The sequence below is a fragment of the Xiphophorus couchianus genome, chromosome 15 (assembly GCF_001444195.1).
Source record: "Xiphophorus couchianus chromosome 15, X_couchianus-1.0, whole genome shotgun sequence".
Taxonomy (NCBI): Eukaryota; Metazoa; Chordata; class Actinopteri; order Cyprinodontiformes; family Poeciliidae; genus Xiphophorus; species Xiphophorus couchianus.
This window is the reverse complement of record NC_040242.1, coordinates 20,248,555-20,268,959: the sequence shown is the minus strand read 5'-3', so window position 1 is coordinate 20,268,959 and position 20,405 is coordinate 20,248,555. Positions and strand designations below refer to the sequence as shown.

The following is a 20,405-nucleotide window of genomic DNA, read 5'->3' as shown; positions in this document are numbered from 1 at the left end:
GATTTCTTCCTCAGAGTATTTTTTCTTCTCCTCAGTGTGGGAATGTACAGTTAAATTGATACTTCTTCTTCTTCTTCTTCTATGCATTGTGTGAATGTTTTCCTACATTTGAAGCCCAGTAAGATTGCTTTTATAAGCTTCCACTTCAACTTGCCAGTTACTGTATATGTGTTGCATGTTTTCCCACGCGTGTGCCTCAAGTACAGATCCCCAGACGTACACAGACGTCAGCGGTTATGTTCCTGTATTCAACGGGCCGATCTGGTCCACCTTTTACACGCTGCTGCTCCCGCTTTAGACGTGTTTAATCTGGCACTCTTTGGGTCTCCACAAATACACACAGCTGGGATTATTTTTACTCCCTTGCTCCTGCTTAAACCCCTTTCTCTCTCTCTCTGTTTTTGACCTCCGTGTGTTACTTTTAGCTCAGGATTTGAAGGGGGTGTGAGGGGGGGGGGGGAGTGATTTTTTAATTTTTGCTCTCTGGTGACATCTGGCGGTCAGAGTCGCCATTCTTCTCCCTCCGCTCCAGCTTTGAGGATTTGAAGAATGCAAGAATCTCCCAGAAGGAAAAGAGATCGCTTGTCTGTCAGTCATGCATTAGTCATCTCGGGGAGCCACAGTTATCTTGATTACCATCTCCGGATTCAGTAGCTTTTCATTCCTCTGCCACTCACGCACACAAAAGTCATCCTCAGGACTAAGTAAGTTGATCTGTGGGCGCCACCGGTTCAAGAGCAAACTGGTAATTGAACCTGGACTACTTAGGTACGTAAGAATGCATAACAAGGTGGGAAATGGATATGGGGCGATTTCGATTTGCAATCAATCTGTGGCGTGCGAGTTAAAAGAAAAGCAGCCATTTTGAAACACCACAGAGATAATTAAATGAATGTTACATAAAGAAAATAAATGGAGCCAAAGTCATTTGGAGCCCATTTCCTCTAAATGCCACCAAGAAGATATTTTGTGAACTCTGGCAAGAGATAGACAGTGATTGTATCATTAACCACTACTGCTGAATAAGAGAGAGAAATAAATCTATACTGATCCCTAATGAATGGATTTCAAGCAGTGCTTACGTTATGAAATGGCAGATATAATGAGCATTTTTAAATAAAGTGCCATACACAGACTCGTACTCCTTAAAATGTAAAATATTTTGTTAAAGCTACAAACATTAATATTAATTAGGTTATCAACGTTATGAGGCCGTTTCTTCGAGGATAGCCCAGAATATAGCTTTATTCCCAACAAACAGCACCAGGTTCCAGTCGAAGTTCAGGTTTCTGACAGGAAATGGACTTTTGGCGGGTATTATTTTCCAATTAAACTTCATTTTGCCGTGCTCGTTTCCTCACATCCAAACTTACAGAGTGCTGCCATAAAATAAACAGGTGCTACAAGAAAGCTTTAAGAGGGTGCAGACGTTTTCTTTTGTTTCAACTCGTCTTTCTTGTCTTATGTCACATTAAAGCTAGAAAAATGGATAAAACGTACATTTTTGGTTTAACTTTTCATACACATTTGTGTAAATCCTCTATACGTGAAAGTAAAAGGGGAGGAAAAATCGTTTAATCAAATTAAATGTCTGTAATTGTGCTCGCTACTCTTTGATAGAGCTTCACTGTCACGTGACTCGTCAAGCTTCCCCCCCGTCTGTCCCTCGCGGAATCTATGCGGTGTCACGTTGCCATGGAGAGCATTTTTGTTTTCTTCCCCCCACAAAGCACAACCTTCCCCCTCACACCAAGTGAAAGGTTGTGTTTTAAGTTTGTATAGAAGCGTTTTATGAATGAAGACTGGGAACCAGTGTGGCTTCCCGATGAGCAGACAGGTTTTCTGAGGCGGGTTAACAGCAGAGACCAGCTAACCTGTCTGTTTACAGGTGAGTCACAGAGCCTGTTTGCGCTTTTATTTACTCTTTTGTAACGTTACGCGGCGTAAAAATCATTAGGCAGACCGTATATATATATATATATATATACAGTACAGACCAAAAGTTTGGACACACCTTCTAATTAAAATGGGTTTTCTTTATTTTCATGACTATTTATAAGGCAATAAATCCCACTTATTAACCTGAGAGGGCCTATGAACCTATGAAGTGAAAACCATTTCAGGTGACGACCTCCTGAAGCTCATCAAGAAAATGCAGAGTGTGTGCAAAGCAGTAATCACAGCAAAAGGTTGCTACTTTGAAGAAACTAGAATATAAGGGCTATTTTCAGTTGTTTTACACTTTTTTGTTTAGTGCATATTTCCACATGTGTTATTCATAGTTTTGATGCCTTCAGTGTGAATCTACAATGTCAATAGTCATGAAAAATAAAGGAAACACATTGAATTAAAAGGTGTGTCCAAACTTTTGGTCTGTACTGTATATATATCTATATCTGCTCTTTTATCGTACGCAGACAGCAGCTGCTACGTTCACAGGTTGAGCCCAAAGCTGTCGCCTGTTTAAGTTCAACATACAAACAGATACTATGGATTTATTGTTGGAACAAGTTTTGGAGGAGTCTGTTTGAATCTTGTTATTCGGGGTCAATAGGAGCAGCTATCATGGCAGGGAGGGGGGCCATGTTATGATTTCATGACAGGGCAACACAGAGACGCAGCCATTCCCCCAAATCAGACTGATGACTTCAAATAACGTGAATATTTTTAACATGTCCACTTTCTAAAAGCTAGTGGTGAAGCAATATGTTTCTCCCAGGGCTGACACAAGGGTGGGCAGAGCTTTATCAACGTTTTATTTCAAGTATAACATGGAAACAATATCATGTTACAAGGAAAATAATCTGCCAATGGAACAAGTACCTTCTCATCAATATTAAGGAAGTGTTGACTTAAAAACAAGCCCCTGTCTTGTTGGAAAGTTACTTGTAAGTTAGTTTGTTTTATTTCCAGTGTTCTGAGATGTTTGCGCTAGACCAAAATGACTCTGAGATTTAAAGATTTCTATGCAGTTAAAGAGTTCAAAGGTTATTCTTTGGCTGGACCTTCCGTCTTTGCCTATTGGCCTAGTTTTGTGTATTTCGATGCTAATGAGGAAGTTGTTGCTTGTGTCTTTTACATTACAATGATGTAATTTCTTGGCCAAGTTTTCCTTAAAAATTTTTTTTTTTAAATAGAGATTTTTATCTCAGGTGATTCCCAGGTGTGTTTAAAATTAAATGAGCATGATTCTGTAATGTTTGGGTGTATAAAGTGCAAATAGACATACTGTTATTGTTTTGCTAATACCATGTAACTGTCACTTTAGAGGTCTGAATTACAGCCTCCATAGTAACAAACATGCACCACATACAGCTGAGAGAAAGAAGATACTGCTCTATTGGTTTGTATTATTATCAGTTTCTAAGTAAACAAGTGAAAAATGACTTTTTCAACTAGCAATGCATTGATGTACAAAAACCCATTGCAATATTATTTAAGAGTGCAAGTGTATTTCAGCGTAAGGATGAAATAATGCCAATCTTCGTCTTGTGAAAAGCCCACATACTGCCTGATAGGCCGCATGCTTTATCTTTTTTTTTATGCGTCTGCTCCATTCAACACAGAGTCAGTTTCTGGTTCTGCTGGAGTTTTCTTCCAGTTAAAGGGGAGTTTTTCCTCTCCGCCGTCGCCACACGCGTGCTCGGCATGAGGGATTGCTGCAGAGTCGGCGACACAATGCAAGCGATTGTCGCTATGCCCAGGAGTGAACGCTGCAGGTCGTAATCTGCTTTTTGGCCAGTTTGAGTAATAAACTGAACTTCACTGATATTTTCTTGATAACTACGATCACTTGGACTTCACATATTATTGGACTGAAATTACTTTTTTTTTTTTGGAAAAGTGCCTCAAGATGACTTGTTCTGAGTTGATATAAACAAACTGGGTTAAATTGAATGTCTTGCTGAATCTGTTGACATTTCTCTTCCCTTCATAAAACATTGTAACTGATTCATTGTGGGGAACTAACTCTATATCCAATAACTTCTCTCCAGTTCAGCTTATTGAGGCTGACTGGAAGTTTACAATCTGAAAATATCTTCCAAAGCTTCTAAGACACTTCATTTATTTTTGTCAAATCTGTAGTATGTAACTTTTATTTTTTAAAAAAAAGGTGTTTATTTTTTTTTTTTACACATTTGTTCAAACTATCACTATGTACGTGACACTATGTTATGAGACAAATACTCGGTGAAAAAATTAAGCTCTTCTGCCTTTTCCCAGTGCTAACCAGAAACAACCAATCAGAGGCAGGAGGTGGGTCTTAACGCTGTCAATCATGCCCACTTAATGGCCATGCTTTCTGCTATGTTGTGAGTTCTCAGGCTAGTTACCATGGCCACCGATAGCTGAATGGTTTTCCTGTGACTGTAAGTTTTTTCTCGTTATTCACAAGGATGATTGACGGCGCTAAGCCCCTCCTCCTGGCTCTGATTGGTTGTTTTTGGTCGAGCAGTGGATTTCTTTAGACAGCAACAGCAAGACTGGGAGGATGTGGAGGAGCTCGATCCTTTCGCACGTTATATGTCTCACATTATACTGATGTCATGACATGGCGACAGTTTTAACAAATATGTGAAAAAAAATTTTTTTTATTAAAAGTTACACACTGCAGCTTTAATAGTCATCAGGTAACAGAGGTAAATTCGTTGTGTTGACATAAATTTCTGCATTTTATTTCAAATTTTATTAGAAAAAAAGAATCTTTTTAAGTATATCATAAAAAGAAATAAAAAAATCTGCCTTGCTGTTTAAATAAATGCTTACAGATGTACAGTATGTTCTCTTGCATTTACAATCAATTCTAGGACGCTAACTCCAAAACGTCATAGTACAGTAATGCTCCTGTGGGAAGCTTTATCAACTCATTTATGTTGAATTTCCAAGCGTTTTCATCTCCTCCTCCCCCCCTCATCACCTCCACCTTTTTCTTTCAAACCTTCCTCCATCAGGCTCTCAGGGACGCCAGGATGAGCTGCTCGGTGGCAAGGGGCCGTCTGCAGGTCCTCCAGATCTACCGCCTGCTGCAGTGGATCCACAAAGGAGAGAAGGAGGAGATCGAGAAGATGGTGAAGCTCGGGGTGAAGAACCTCATCAACCTCACCGAGCCACAGGAAGGCCTGGGAGTGCTCCACCTGGCGGTTTCAGCCAACAATAGCGGTGACGTGCTTCATCCTTGCTCTGTCTGATTGTAAATTAGCCGCTTCGATCAAAACAAGTGCTCGGGTTGCGGTTTAACATTTGTCAGCTGAAGCTGCGTTTTATGACAACAAACATTCAAGCGCAATCGCGCTGCTCCATTTCTATTTCCATGTAACAGGAAAGTTGTATTTATTATATTAAGGTAATTTGAGTCGATGCGTAAAACCTCGGAAACGTCTTTGGTTAGTGGAAGGGAGGAATGGCCAGTGAGGCATGTTACCTCTCAGGCAAACAGAAAATGGCACCAGACTAGCAAAACGCTGGATTATTTTAGTTTTATGTTTTTTTGACATGCTAATCATTGGTGTTTGCAACCCGAGTTTCTGTTTCACAGCTCGGCGGGCCGCAGCGTGTCAGGCTCGACGTCCAGCTGAGTGTTTCTGTTGCTCTTGTCTCCTCGCAGACCTTGTTGAGTTTCTCCTCTCCCTCGGCGCCCATCCCGACGTCCAAGACAAGATGGGCCGCACGCCCGCCATGCTCGCAGCGGAGCTGGGGAACCAGGAGATTTTATCGCTGCTGTTCCAGAAGCAGCCTGACATGACCCTAGTGGACATGCAGGGCAAAGGTGGGCAGAGAGTGAAAACAGACTGAAATGTTCAGACGTGATTCAGGCTAAGAGCTCGCAGAAGAGCGAGTAGAGAGCTGGAGGCTCTTAAAAAGCACACACACACACACACACACACAAAGTTTCACAATGACAAATTCTGCTGTGCCCCGTTAATTACTGCGATAGACGATGATATTGTTATTTTGAGACCGTTTTCAAGGAATATATTGATAATGGGGAAATAATCCAAGTCCGCCCTCTCAAAGACTAAAAAAACTTTAATTTTGTGAAGAACATTTAACACTGGAACTGGAATAACCAAAGTAAAACACGACGGCCAAATACAATAAATAAAAATAGAAATAAAAACCACATGCAACCAAAACTCAGAAATGAAATGGATTATGATGTGTCATCAATAAAATATGAATCATCACAATGGAAAGTATCATTTCAGTTTATTATGTGATTAATTGCTTAGCGTTAACTTTTATGGTCGTTACAGAGGGTATATAGTGTTAATACACTGAAAGCTAGCTTTAGCTTTTTTCCCCAGGCTATTTCAATATTTCTTTTCTATTAAACTGCTGAATGCAGAAGTTTACATTTATTGTAGCCTTTGTCAATTAGCATTTCACACAGAACCCAGACGCTCCTGTAGGAGCCCGTCAACAAACTCCAGGATTAATTATAGTTGGAAAATTGACCATTCTTCCATAACATATGTTGAAATAATTTTTTTCATAACTAAATTAAGGCTGAATGTAAAAAAAAAAAAAAGTATAATTCATTTCAATTAGTTTGCTTTTGAGGGACAGAGCTGCTTTTAAATATGGTGGAGAGGTTTTTGATCAGCTCATGGTAGCTGCAGACAGTTCTGTGTTTTATCTTTTCCAAAAACCAGTTTTCCATGTGTAAACGTCTGAAACTGACGTAAGATGGAAAGAAAAAAATATCTCTTTTATCAATATTATGATTTAGGAAATTGAAATAACTTGGGCTCGTTTATCAGATTAAAATGACCTTTAAAGCAGGTACTAAACAGAATTTCCATTAAGCCAACATGTCTGTGTTTGTTGTTGGTCAGATGTAGAATCCTGACCTTCAACGTTGCATTTTTATAACCTGTGAACTGAAAATCATCCTAATTAACAGGAAGAAAGGCATAAAAACATCACTGTGTGGAATTAATCTACGTCATATGTTTCACTTAATGAGTTGAATTACTGAAATAAATGACGTTTCAATGCTATTCTAATATACTGAAGAACACGGTACTTATATATGTGATTTCAGAATCATGCAGGTAATTTGACCCTGCATGGCTCATAGAGAATCCATAATCATTTTTGAAATTTTGTAGCCAATGAGGATGTTTTTTTTTTTTTCTCTTATTAGGTTTTGTCAGGTAAACGTTGCATTACATCTCAACAACACGCGTGTAGATATCGATGAGAAAGACACAATCCCAGAGAATCCCTTCAGAAAACCTAATTCTGTTCTTGCTTTAATGCATCCAGATCAGAAAACGCAGTGAAACACGGAGGGACCGAGAGTTGGCGTCAAGGTTTGGACTCTTGTGTCCAAACATTGAATTCGCGGTTGTGAAATGTTCCGCTGTGTCATGCAGCGTGTTTGTCCGTGTGTGGCTGTGTGTGTGTGTGTGTGTGAGTCAAGCCCCTGTGTGTGTGTGTGTGAGTCTAATTACAGATCAAGCCCTCACGGTGACGCTCTGATGAGGAGCCTGCTCTGTAACCCGATAATGCCGCTCGCTCCCCAGAGGCGCGTTCAGCCGAAACGCTCCGCTCACACCCCAGGCTTCTCTTCACGCGTTTCATTCCTCACACGTTTTCGATTATCGCGTACAAGTTTGAACAAAAAAAAAAAAAAAATCTAAATTATTTTTAATTAGCAGCTGGTTCTTTTTCTCAATTGGATCTGAATGTAAAAGTGAAGGTAGATATTTAGCCCTGGCAACACATGAACTACACAAAGAGTCAGCAATTAAGAACCGCCCAGCCTGTCTGATCACCTCCTATGTATTTATTTTTTGTCAAAGTCCAAATGTAAATGACACTTCTGTCATTTTTAACCTTGTTTTTCATTATTATTTTTTTTTTAATCTCATTTGTGATTCAGGCGTGCTATTCTACTGCAGCTACCCCACCAAGCGCCACGCCCACTGCCTAGAACTGGCGCTGCAGAACGGGGCCGATCCCAACAACATCTCCCGCAGCGGGGTTCACGTTCTTAGCATGATGTGTGAGAAAGCTAACGAGTGCACCCCCTTGTGTCTCACCCTGCTGGATGCTGGTGCAGACCCCAATGGGGCAAATGAGGTAAAAAATAAATTAAAAAACAAAGAAGAAAACATGACAGAAACAATTGAAATGACAGAGAAAAAGATGGAGAAAAAGCCATTGAAAGTGTGATTTCTCCTGCCCAGACAACGGGCGTGACGGCGCTGATGGAGGCTGCCAGGACGGGCTCCCTGCCGGTTGTTCGGCACATCCTCAGGAACCGTGGAAACCCGAACACCCTGGACAAAAACGGTTTCAACGCAGTACACTACGCCGCCCTGAGCGGCTGTTTTGAGGTGTGGTAACCAGAACGTTTTCTGTCATATGCCTTTAAACGTTTTCACATTTTGTTGGGTTGCAACCCGAGACGCACCGATCCGATGTTAATATCTGCACTGGTCCCGATATTGAAAAGACAGTGTAGACTCTCACTCGCTATTGCTTTTGATTATCAATGAAATCACTGTTTTTCCAGGTTAGTGGAAACCGTCCTGCAGAATGACTTTTTTTTTTTAAATTAATAATGAGAAGGATAAATTGTATTTATATTTGATCATTTTCCTGGCACTTCAGTCCTAATAAACACCAGAGGCAGAATCTCATTTTAGGTCATTTAGGTCTGGGCAATCCGTAACACGTAACTGCAATGTTTCCCATCCTTCAGGTAATCATGGTGCTGTCAGGATTTGCAGCAGATATGAGTGTGGTTAACACAGAAAGCTGTACGCCCTTACACTACGCCGCCGCCGCAGGCACTGCCCCGTCCTGCAAGTTCCTTGCTCAGAGAGGTACGCCACGACATTGCAAAGCGTCTTCTGTTCCAATTTCAATCACCCAAAGTATTTGTTAATCTCTGGAAGAGACGTTTGGTCTCCGGAGCTTTAAGGATTTCGGTTAGAATGAAGAATAGCTCTTTTGTGTGTTAGCATTGCAAGGCTATATCTCTGCTTTGACGCATGTGGAGGCAGGAAATTAAATCAAACAGAGCAATATGCAGTCCTGAAGTAAATTAGGTAATGCGATCAAGTGTTTTTTTGTTGGGGTTTTTTTCATGGAATTGTGCTCTGTGTTCAGGTTGTAACCCCAAAGTAAAGAACAAGGAAGGTTTGCTGGCACGTCAGATTGCCAAAGAATCCGGACTCAAGGCAGCGGTCAAGGAGCTGAAGAAAGCAGAGCGGGCATTTGGGAAAAGCAAAAAATCCACCGGTGGCAGCTACATGTCAGATCTCTGGGCCCTGACCCTTCACGATTGGTCAAACGAGTACCAGGCTGAATTAGTGGAAGCCTTTAGGGACCAATTTGGCTTTGCTGACTTAGACACCTTCAAGTCTGTGTTAGAGAACCTGCGCGCTCCGGTTGAACCAGACAACCTCAACCTAGTCTTCTCAGCACACAACAAGAAGGGAGAGGGCCTGATCAACGTGAATGACTTCATCAAAGGCACCAAGTACATCAAGAAAGTCTTCCGTCTCTCTGTGTACACGACTCAGAAGAAAAAGAAAGAAAAGGGGCCTAAGATGAAGAAGAAGAAGAAAGGCCCGTTTGTCCTCCCCATACCCATTTGCACCCTCGTGCCGGAGCTCAAGCCCCGACGGCCCGACGGCGGCCCGCCTCACTTCATGATTGAGAAGTACCACAACTTGACAGACGTTCGCCGCTTTGACAGTGAGCACCCGCCGCTTCATCCCATAGTCAACGACTCGTGGTGGTACATAGAGAAGCCAAACAAAGTTTACATCAACATGAACTACTGTGTGAGGAACGGAGATTTGGAGTCTCTGAACCTCGCCTTCGACGACGGAGTACCTGTGGACACTCAGGATGAATTTTACAAGACCCCGCTGATGGAGGCATGCATCAGCGGCAACTACGAGTTGGTCCAGTACCTTTTAGAAAAGGGGTGAGTAGCCACACCTACAAGCATCCAGATGTTTCCGGTCCAGGCTTGTCAGTGTTGAGACACACCCAGAAACACTTGGCCTGTCGCACAAAACCCCAAGACAATCTGTTGTATGTACAAATACTGTTAAAAAGCTCTGTATTTGTTTTTCACTGGTAATTCCTATTAATAGTTACAAGAGTCAAAGTCAAGTTTATTTGCGTGTCACATTCCAGCAACCAGGTAGTTCAAAGTGCTTTAAGTCATAAAGGCATCATACAAAATGCATTATACATTACATTTTGTCAAATGCCATCAACAAAATCGTCAAGCAAATACACGTCAAATATGTTGATCAATGTTCCAGTTACTACTAATCAAAGGAAACTCTAAACAGGTGGGTCTTAAGTCTTGACGTAAAGCTGCAGTATGTGACTTTGACAAAAATTTGTTGTTTTTTTCATATTTGTTAAAACTGTCACTACGGTGGACAAAACATCTTACCATTTCAATAAAACTGTTTATGCCTGTCATTGGTGGCCATGGTAACTAGACTTAGCATTCACGCCAGCCTATGTTAAGATGAACCAGCTATTGTGTAGCAGAGAGCAAGGGGAAGGGTGTTAGCGGCACGTACACAAGAGTGATTGATAGTGCTAAGGCCCTACCGCTGCCTCTGATTGGCTGTTTCTGACTGGGCGGTGTATTTCTGCAGTTACTAGTGGGGGAAGGCAGAGTATCTTGATTTTTTTTCACATCTGTCTTTTGTTATACTGTGACAACAAAATGATAATTTTAGTAAATATATGAAAAACTTTTTTTTTTTTTTAAATAAAAGTTACATATTGCAGCTGTAAAGGAACTCGGTGTTTCGGCATCTTTGCAGATTTCTGGAAGATTATTCCAGATTAGTGCTGCATAGAAGCTGAATGTTTGGTTCTGGTCCTGGTTCTGCTCTGCATCCCCAGAACCAGAAGCCCTGGGAGGTCTGGAAGGTTTGATACGACAACAGCAGGTCTTTAGTGCATTTTTGAAGTGAATCCATTCAGCGATTTAACAACTATCAGAAAGCAACGTTCTATCTGACATGCAGCGTCTTTTCAATAAGTAATGAGGTCTCACTGAACACGAACTCCCACCTTGCGTCCGACAGGGCTGACGTGAGCATCTGTGACCAGTTCTTCTGGACGGCCCTCCACCACGCGGCCAACAGGGGATATTTGGAAATTGTGGAGCTTTTGGTGAATGCCGGGGCCGACGTCAACGCAAAGGCCCTCAACGACGGCACGCCGCTCATGAGAGCCATCGAGAGCTCCAGCTTCTCCTGTGTGGAATTCCTCATCAATGCCGGGGCCAAAGTCAATTCAGAGACCAAGAAAGGTACGACGCAGTCTGAACATTGAAAAGGTTTTGTTTTTCCATTTTAAACATAGGTTTGAATTGACGCTGTTGTACATTGATACAGATCTTATCACTGTGCATCATCCTTTTAACACGCGAGTAAAAACAGCAGTAGAAATACGAAAGAAATCTGCTCGTCATTAAGAGCGTCCCTACTGTTCAGAGGCACAAAAGAAAAATGAAAACAACGATAACTGCATTCATTCGTCTCGGCCTCGTTTTTTCTCTCCCAGGAGTAACCTGCCTTGATGTGGCCAGACACTTTGGAGAAACCGGTATAGAGAGCCTGGTTCAGGAAAAGGTGAACGCTCTGCCAGACCCCAAGAAATCAAAACCTAAACCTACTAAAAAGAAGGTACCCACATAGCCCTGCCGTTATGACCGCGGCGTACATTAAAAACTTTCTGCATGCAACGTTTGATGTGTCACGCTGGCGTTTTGTGTGTGTTCGTTCGTGACAGGTTTCCTAACGGAAAGCAATTTCCTTACAACGGCTGGAACGATGCAGAACATTCAGTCACGTCAAATGTCACACTGTGTACGTTTAGGGACGCAGCGATGCATTTTGGGGCTTTTTGTTTTTCACTTCCAATACCGAAAGCGAGGTTCAGTATCGGTGGACAAAAAAAACACAGCTGAATTTAAAACATTCCATTTTTTATGAAACACATGAATTAAACATTTATGTGATAACTCTGCACCAGTACAAATTCAAATACAACAACAGCTTCACCACCTTGGTCAAACATGTAAAAACAGCACGACTTGAATTAGTTCAGTCAGTGCAGTTAAGAGAACAACAACAAAGAAACTGAATCTGACCTAAACAACAGGCTGACTGTGATGGTCAAATACGTAAAAATAACCTGCAACAAACATTTTTTTTTCAAATGGATCAGAAAGTTCAATTAGGAATTCAAAATATAAAGTAGAAATAAATAAGAACGCTTGACATCACTCAGAAGACAAAGCATAGAATTAGACTGAATAGATCTATCTGGCCTTATGAACCAGGGACTTTGTCACTGATACTTGATCTAGATTTTTTATATTTTTTATGTTGTACATATATTAATATCAGATTGGTACATCTCTATTTATATAATTTCTTTTTAAGTAAGGACATCCCAAACCTGTATCTGATGACGTTAGGCAGGAATTTAGAAGCAAACTGCACCAAGTCCGCCTCAGTACAACGCGTAGTGTTTCACCTTTCATTTGCTGCTGTCAGTAATGCATTTATTCAATTCTCTGAAAGTAGTTTCTAAAAATGATTGTTACATCAGAATATTTGCAAAATGTGTAATTAAAAGGGAAGGAAGCGTGGAGAGTTCCGGAGGGTGGACTGATCAGCTTTGGAAGTTGCTGGCGATGAAGAAGGTTGAGGAAGAAGAGGAGTCTTTAGGTTGCCGGTCATGGATCAGTCCAGTCTCTTATTGAGCCGGTGGTAGAGAGGAAGGACTCCAGTGTCAAAAGGGAGCACAAGGAAGGTGTGAGCAAAGGAAGTGGGAAACATGAGGAACAGCAAGGAAATCTACAGAGCTAAAGGTAGTGAGAGGTTAACACTGAACCGGTGAATAACCAGCTGATGCTAATGATGATTTGTAGGTGTGTGAGAACATCCTGATCCTCTGTCAGAGGAAAACACACACCACATAACCATAACACTGACCAAATTGAAATCACGAAAATAAATTTGCTGAATGGGGACACACCATTTTCGAAAATAAACCAAACAGCTTTTTCAATAAAAGGTTTTTGCGTTAGGATGAGGTGGTTTGTGTTTTGAAGACTGCGGTGGAAACACTTTTTCGGATCACACGAGTCTCGTGATCGACAACTGGACGTTAACCACTGGCGGAAATGTCAAAGTAGACGACAGGAAGTGGTAGGAGGATGGCGGTTTGTTTTGTTGTGGTGCAGCCGGCTCCACCAGAGCGCTCGCCGCGTCGCACCGTTCATGAAAAGTTGTGTGTCATTCCAACATGTTGAATCTGCAGCTGTTCTGTAAAATGGTCAACTACAATTTCCACGAAACGCAGCATAGGGAGCCGCTCCAAAGGATATGGGGCTTGTCGCCCCAATGCCGGAATAAGACGCCAAAGTCTTCTCTGATTGGTTGATAGCTGATGTTTACATCCATGTCTATCATGATTCTTATTGACTTATCGCGTGAACACGCTTGTTCACGTGTGACTTTAATTTAATTTCTTATTTAATGGAAACACAGCAAGTGTTCTTTCGACATTACTATAATTTCGACCAAAATGTGCTCACATTTGTTAATGGAAACACAGCTACAGGTACAACAATCCCAAAATTGGTCAAGTCTTTCATCTCACTACATTTGTTGTTTAGCAAAGGTCTTTGAAGAAGGTTCTTGTCATTGCTGAGAATAGACTAAAACTGTTTACTAAGAACAGAAGAAAATTCTCCAAAAAAGTATAGAAACTGTACACCTTTCTCTTATTAAGGTCAACGTCTGAGACCTCTTCTTTCCTTTTTTTTCACTTTGTTGCATTTTTGTTTGTTTATTTTGTTTTAAATTACTTTGTTGTAAAAAAACCCAAAAACTTATAGATTATGGAAAGGGGATTTTTAATACATTAGCTTTTTTTTTTTTTTTAATTTACGTGGCCAGCACTGGTAGCAGTTGGTGCAATAAAGGAGGAAAACTCTTCTGTGAAGCGTCAAAAGTTTTAAAAATCCAGAAGAAACCTTGGAAATGTAGCAAAAATATTGGACAGACAGGAATGTCCGTCGTCTGTTTCTCATCACGGTGTAACTGTAGCTCTCCGCCAGTTAGCACGATCTGCGGTCTGCTTATCAACACTTCAATCATGCGCATGCACAATCATGTAGAACTAGATCTTTCAAAATATACACCGGCATGCATTTCTTCCAGAAGGGATTTCATGTTATGTTTTTAGAGTCGTTTCTGCTAAGTGGACTCGCATGTTCAGTAAATGTTCCACACCGTTAAGTTTCTAAGGTTACTCCTTCATGGTTGTTACTGATACTGACACCATTTTGAGATTTTTTTAAAAAAATTCAAGACAAACTGATTTATTCATGAAGGATTAGATTTAAACTGTGGCTAAGGAGAAAAAAAGACATATATAGTAAATTATGCAGTAATTCAGCGTAAATGAGAAACTCGTAGAGTCATTTCACACAGAGTTTATATCTGGTGTTTTTGTCTGATGCTTCTGGACTCCAGCCTCAGTCCACTTTGGGAATCTCCTCCAAACTCTTGAATTGTCTTTGTATTATAACCCCCAGAACGCTGCGGTTGCCTCTGTTGCTTGTGCAACTTTTGCTGTGACACATTTTACTCCGACTCGTCCGTCCATCACCATACTTATGGTGTTTTCACACCTGATCGTTTGGTAGAGTCATTTCGATTGGGGACCAAAGTTGCAACATTTGTTACATTTTCAGCTTGGTGCGCTTCACTTTCACACTGTGTCAAGTGGACCAAAACCTTTGAAAAGCCTGTCCACCTTCTTGCCTGTGGGGGGCGCTGCACCAAGATCCACTGGAGGAAAGCAACGTGAAAACCTCTAAAGAAGACACTGAGCGCAACTTCCTTCTTCACAAGATGTGAACCAAGACAGATTTTAGCGGCCGTAGGATTTCTCTTTTGTCTTTGGCGAAAGAGCATGATACATTTCTTCTTGCTAGCGCTGAACACACGTTTGTTTTGGATGTATTTACCCAGAATGCCCTGCGCTATTGTCCACTTCCTGCTTGTGGAGAGATCTCCGGTCCACTTGGCCTTCCTATATGCACTCGTGCGGAGACCAGGGTTTTTAGGCGGATCAGAGTTCGCTCCTTTGGTCTGCATCAGTATGGTTACACATAAATAATTTCACTTTTTTGGTTACGGAACCTATTAAAAGTTTCTCCTTTTGAAATAAGTATTTATTTGGAAAATACTCTTAATTGAATGAAGTGCACCGTCTACAGGGCGCGGTAGCTACTCCAAACCTGCATCCTGCAGTCGTGTTTCTGTAACTCGAACTGAGCCGAGTTTAAACTTGAAGCAGGTGAGTCAGACTGAAGCACAAAGCCTTGTTATGATTTTAGCAGGCTAAAAAGTGCTGACTCGGCACTTTCTCTGTTCAGGATCTTTGGTCTGAACGCTAACGTTACAGCAGCAGGGGAAGTTTTTGGTTTATATTATTATGGTATCATTTTTGTGTCAGATTTTACTCACTGATGTGTGTTTTTTTTTTTTTTTCATTTTCATTTTCGTCTTTGACTTTTGATTTTTTTTCTTCAAAACTTTTCAAAGATTTTTATCACTCTATACATTTTCTCAGACATTCATCAGCACCTCTGTGTCGTGTAAATATTGCTAGGGGTGGGCAATATGGACTTATTTTTATCAGAATGTTTTGTGATAATATTGTGATAACTAAAAAAAGTGACAATAAGAAGCATTTTTTAGGTAATTGCATGGTTGTGACTGTGTGTCACAGGAATTATGGCCCCACAAACACAAATGCTGCTCTTGATTTTCTAGGAAATGAGACATAAAGAAATGTGATTTATAGCTCTAAAACTGACAGTAACTGAATTTAATCATATTTTCCAATTTATTGATACACAATTATTGCACAAACCATTTAGAAAAATTGTTAAGTTAACAATCCTGGATTGTTAACTCCAGGTCTGTCTGGACTGTATTTTAACTCCAGACAGACACTACAGACAGCTTTAGGGGGTTTTAAACAATAATTGGAATTTATTGTTACAATAATGACCCAAAATCTTATAAGTAATTTATCTCAATAAACCGTAAGTGATACAATAAATGCCCACCTTTAAATATTACCAACGATTTTTTATTTATTTTTTTTTCCCTTTCTACTTTACCTGGTTAACTTTCTTAAATCACATTTTGTTCTGCAAAATGCAAACATCTTGTGTGTCTGATCTTCAGTGCCTATGAAAAGTATTCACTTTGGATGTTTTACCCTTGGATTGCTTTTACAAATTAATCCTGGTCAACAACATTTGGCTTTTCTAATTATGATATATATATATATTTTTTTACAAAAATATTTCTAATGTCAAAGTGAAAACTTTTGTACAAAAGATGACACCTAAATAAGAAGATGTAACAAAATATAATTGATTCCATAAATATTCACCCCATTTGAAGTCACTGACCTAATTCAACAAAGGTCCCTCCAATTGGTCCCAGTAGTCGCACAATAGTCTTTTGTCAAAAAGCAAAATTTTGTTGGTGAATATTGATTTGTAAAAATAATTTTAAAAAAGGGGGCAAAACATCGAAGGGAGTTTTTTATAGGTACTATGAATATCTGTTTTGTTTTTGATATTTCTGCTCCATTGAACTCATTCCTCTTGCTGCTCTTTGCGTCAGTTCTTGGTGATTGCCTTTAGGTGGCTGCTGCAGGGGGCGCTGTGCAGAGCAAGACGATGACTGGGACATCAGCGAGGACGCCCACGCAGATGGACTCCAAAAGCATCATCCTCCATAACAGCAGGATCACCGCAGGAAAAACTAACACAGTGGATATTAGCTTTGTGCCAAAAACCGTACGTTTGGTTACACCGACGCCTAACAACCTTGTATATAAAAGCTAAATATTGACTACATTTGACTTCTATTATTCCTTGAAAACTCCAACTCTGGTTGTTTTTTTTTTTGTTTGTTTGTTTCAGATTTGGGGTGAACCGCCCACCACCAGCCAGCTGATGTCAAACATAGCGAGACAAAAGGGTCGCATCACCTTGGAGGTGGACTTGGACGACTTGTTGATCCCTTTCAGCCAGCGCTTCCAGAGACGGATCCTGGAGCTAACCAAGCCAAAGACCAAACTGGAGGAAAGCCAGAGACAGAGACAAGTGTCCTAATTATGTTACTCTGCTTATGTTGTCATCATCGTTGCCTTTTTATTATTATTATTATTATTATTTTTGACAGCTCATATGAAAAACGACATTCAGCATATGTCCATCCCTGGGGCAGTGGGATTTTTACCAACAACTGAATTAAATATAGAGCCATGCAGATAATGAGAATGTGAGTAATCAAGTGAAAATAAAAAGTTCTTTCCTCTTATGGTTCTGTGTCTAAAATGAAGGGACTGTTTTTGTCTTTGTCGTTTAGGTTTTAGGATTTTCTCTTCTGGAAACAGTTTCCAGTTTGGCTACAAACTGTCTAAACGATGCCTAGCCTTTAACTGTAAAGAATACAAAATTGTTATGTAGTTTTACAAAAAAACAAAAGGTGAGTAAAAAGTCTTGCTAAGTATATTGGAGTATGTCGCTCCTAGCTTTGCAGTTTTTTTTTTCTCAATGTTCTTTCTAAAACAGCTTAATATCTGCCATATTAAACAGTTTTTCTGTAGTTTTGTAAATTAACGGCACCCGTTACTCTCCCATTGACTGAGATTCTTCCGGTAGATTTCCTACCGGGCCAATCAGCGAACAGAAGGAGAAGTATGACGTCGATTTTCTGCAGACTTGATAAAACTACAAGTCTGCTTGTAGTTTCATCAGTGGCAGCGCAGGAAGTGATAGAAGTTGTTCAGTCCGAGTTCGCCAAGCCTCCAAATACTGAATTAACACAAAGCTGTCGGCTCGTTCAGCTCTACAGTGCACGCAATTTCCGGTAGGCTTCGTCTACGTCGGACTGACGCATTATGTCATGAACAAACGTTAGCGGGTTGGGTCAAATTTGAAACTTCAAAGGGGTCCATGTTTCTAAGAAGCAATAGTTTCTGAGTAGCAGAGGGTCCAGACCTTCAATACGAAGTAAAGCGTAGGACCAGGAGCTACACCTTCTTTCGTCTAAAGAGATGTAGGAACTGTTTATTTGACAAGATACAAATGTAAGAGTGCGTTTCACAACAGCGTTACTTCTAAATGCCTGCATTTCTAAACTGAGCTCATTAAAAGTGACCCATAGGAAATGAATTAAAATGATGTTTGTCATAGGTACTTCAAAACAACGTTTACGGGCGGCGCCATTTTGAATTCCGATTTCGTCAAGTTACCTCGTGTCTGACGTCAATTCAGCTCTGAGTTCCAACATCCCAAGTACACTGAGGTGACATCACACACAGCTGTGCTCTCTTCGCTAATTAATTTTGCTTGGTAAATGTCCACACCTCCGAGCACCTGTCTTCACTATGTATAGTGGTGGACTTAATTAAAGTGGTATGATGACGTACTAGGGGTCTTGTAAATAGAAAAAAAATGGGTAATCTTCCACCAAATGGTTCATATTTTATAGAAAAAAAACAAAGGATATTTTTGAGGTCTAAAAGTTGAAAATGACCTAGAAAACTCATCACAAAGTTTCTTCAAAAACACGAACATTTAAGCGTTTTAAAAGTCAAATATATTCTACCCTTGATGCTAAAAAATGTCCAGTTTTTAAAAAAATAAAATAAAATTCAGAGATTATTCTCAAAACTTTTTTTTTTTTTTTGCCGGAAATAAACTCTATCTATTATCTATATGTATGGCCTGCAGACCCTGTCGTAAAATTAATTCCTGCTGGAGTTTAAATCTTTATTATTACTACTATTTTTTTTTCCAGAGATACAGATTCGTCTCATACGTAAGTCGCCGCAGCTTGTGATGCTTTTCTTCCTGAAGTTTCATATGGTAACCAGTAGGTGGTGCTGTTTGTCAAATCTAGCCACATAAGGTTTTGGTTGTTTATTAAGGCTGGTAATTAAAAAAAAAAGAAGGAAAAGAGGAAAGAACTTGAAGGGAGCTCTCTCTCTTAGCACAGAAAGAGATCAAAATGGCAGCCACGAGTTTTAGCTGCTCTCACATGCAACACTCTGATGGCTGTAAGATATAAATAAATAGAAATCTACAGCGTAACCATGAGATTTACCTGGAAGATGTGAAAGAATGCAGCTCCACTCTTTTTGCGTCATGTTTGCCTCAGGTTACATTTTGTTAAATGAATAAGCTCAGAAAACATTGCAGTTTCCTGTTATAAACAGCAGCAGCAGCGGCGTCAAATAAAATTAGTTAGCAGTGTCTTCAAGGTCCACAGGGACACGGTTATATAATAATAAAAAATAAACACTGGCAGAGGAGGTGGAGGGAGGCAGCTCTGAGGTCTGAAATGTATGCTGTGAATTGTTCAAATATACATAAAGAGGATGTGAGGAGAGGGAGAGGGATGACACGAAGAAGACAAAAACACATGTAACAGAGAAACCTGGAAGCCCAGCAGGGGAGGGATGGCGAGGGAGCAGGACGGAGGAATGAGAGGCGGGGAGTGAGAAGATGGGGGCTTTTCTGGTGCGATCAGTGGCCACACGGGTTAGAGGGAGTAAACAAGGCTGGCTGCCGGCTCCGGCTCCGGCTGCCGGCTGTGACGCAGTGAGTCCGTCAGGGCGTGGGCTCAGGCTTATATGGTCATGCAGTATCTGGGCACGGCGGTCTGCTGGGTGTGTTGCTGTTTGGGGCTCACGCCGCAAAGAGATGTGGGTCAGTTCACAAAATAAAGAACAAATATGGATCATTGTCAACAAAAACGCCCTCAAATAGTAAATCCCGAGTGACATTTTTAAACGTTTGTGTTTTTAGTGTGATTGTAGAGGCTCGTGGGACCGAATCTGTGAATGAAGTGGAATATGTATCGACTTATTGAGGACATATATTTTTATTTTTATTACTGTTTTAGAGTTTGTTTTTTGTTGTCTCCCCCCCCCCTCCCCCTGTCAGTCTGAGCTCCTATCGACGTGTGCTGCAGCCAGCAGCACTGCGGTCTCCGCTGTGGCCCCGCACCGCTTACTCAGCACTTCTCACCCTCAGCCTCCCAAAACCAGAAAATATCCCCCCAGACAGGCGCACCGCATCCCCGAACCTCCTCGGTAATATTCCCCGTTTACTGCCGCTTACGTGAAGCTCGCTCCAACCCAGACACGGATGTGCTCACACATGCATGTAATCTAATAAAATAAATAATAATAATAATAATAAAAAAACATCCTTAAGCCATAAAGCGTTCACACACAAATTCTGCATGTCACACGCGTCAAACCGTAGATAGACATAAAAATCCACAATA

At 40.7% G+C, this 20,405-nt stretch overlaps 1 protein-coding gene and 1 long non-coding RNA gene across 4 annotated transcripts; one reads left to right on the top strand and one right to left on the bottom strand.

Moving 5' to 3' along the window:
• The first annotated feature begins 62 nt into the window (after window positions 1–62).
• ankef1a (ankyrin repeat and EF-hand domain containing 1a) lies at window positions 63–17,426 on the top strand. Of its 3 annotated transcripts, none has more exons than XM_028040168.1 (11): window positions 63–1,888; window positions 4,953–5,160; window positions 5,606–5,767; window positions 7,889–8,088; window positions 8,196–8,345; window positions 8,714–8,837; window positions 9,124–9,949; window positions 11,082–11,308; window positions 11,563–11,684; window positions 16,745–16,900; window positions 17,027–17,426. In XM_028040168.1, the coding sequence occupies exons 2-11, from the start codon at window positions 4,971–4,973 to the stop codon at window positions 17,216–17,218; spliced, it is 2,349 nt and encodes a 782-aa protein (XP_027895969.1). In that variant the 5' UTR covers window positions 63–1,888; window positions 4,953–4,970; the 3' UTR covers window positions 17,219–17,426. The 3 variants fall into 3 exon arrangements, with proteins under 3 accessions (XP_027895969.1, XP_027895971.1, XP_027895970.1); XM_028040169.1 differs by lacking the exon at window positions 63–1,888 and adding an exon at window positions 2,405–3,719; XM_028040170.1 differs by lacking the exon at window positions 4,953–5,160.
• LOC114158557 (uncharacterized) lies at window positions 16,978–19,561 on the bottom strand. The gene is made up of 2 exons (XR_003598428.1): window positions 19,218–19,561; window positions 16,978–17,182 (listed from the first exon to the last, which is right to left on the bottom strand). It is a non-coding gene; the product is annotated as an uncharacterized LOC114158557 (long non-coding RNA).
• Window positions 19,562–20,405: the final 844 nt, after the last annotated feature.

Excerpts from the sequence above, each read along its gene's own strand:
- ankef1a (XM_028040168.1), top strand. The coding sequence starts at position 4,971 with ATGAGCTGCTCGGTGGCAAGGGGCCGTCTGCAGGTCCTCCAGATCTAC. Across the intron at positions 8,346-8,713 it reads CCCTGAGCGGCTGTTTTGAG|GTAATCATGGTGCTGTCAGG; the intron begins GTGTGGTAACCA and ends CCCATCCTTCAG. Across the intron at positions 11,685-16,744 it reads CTAAACCTACTAAAAAGAAG|GTGGCTGCTGCAGGGGGCGC; the intron begins GTACCCACATAG and ends GATTGCCTTTAG.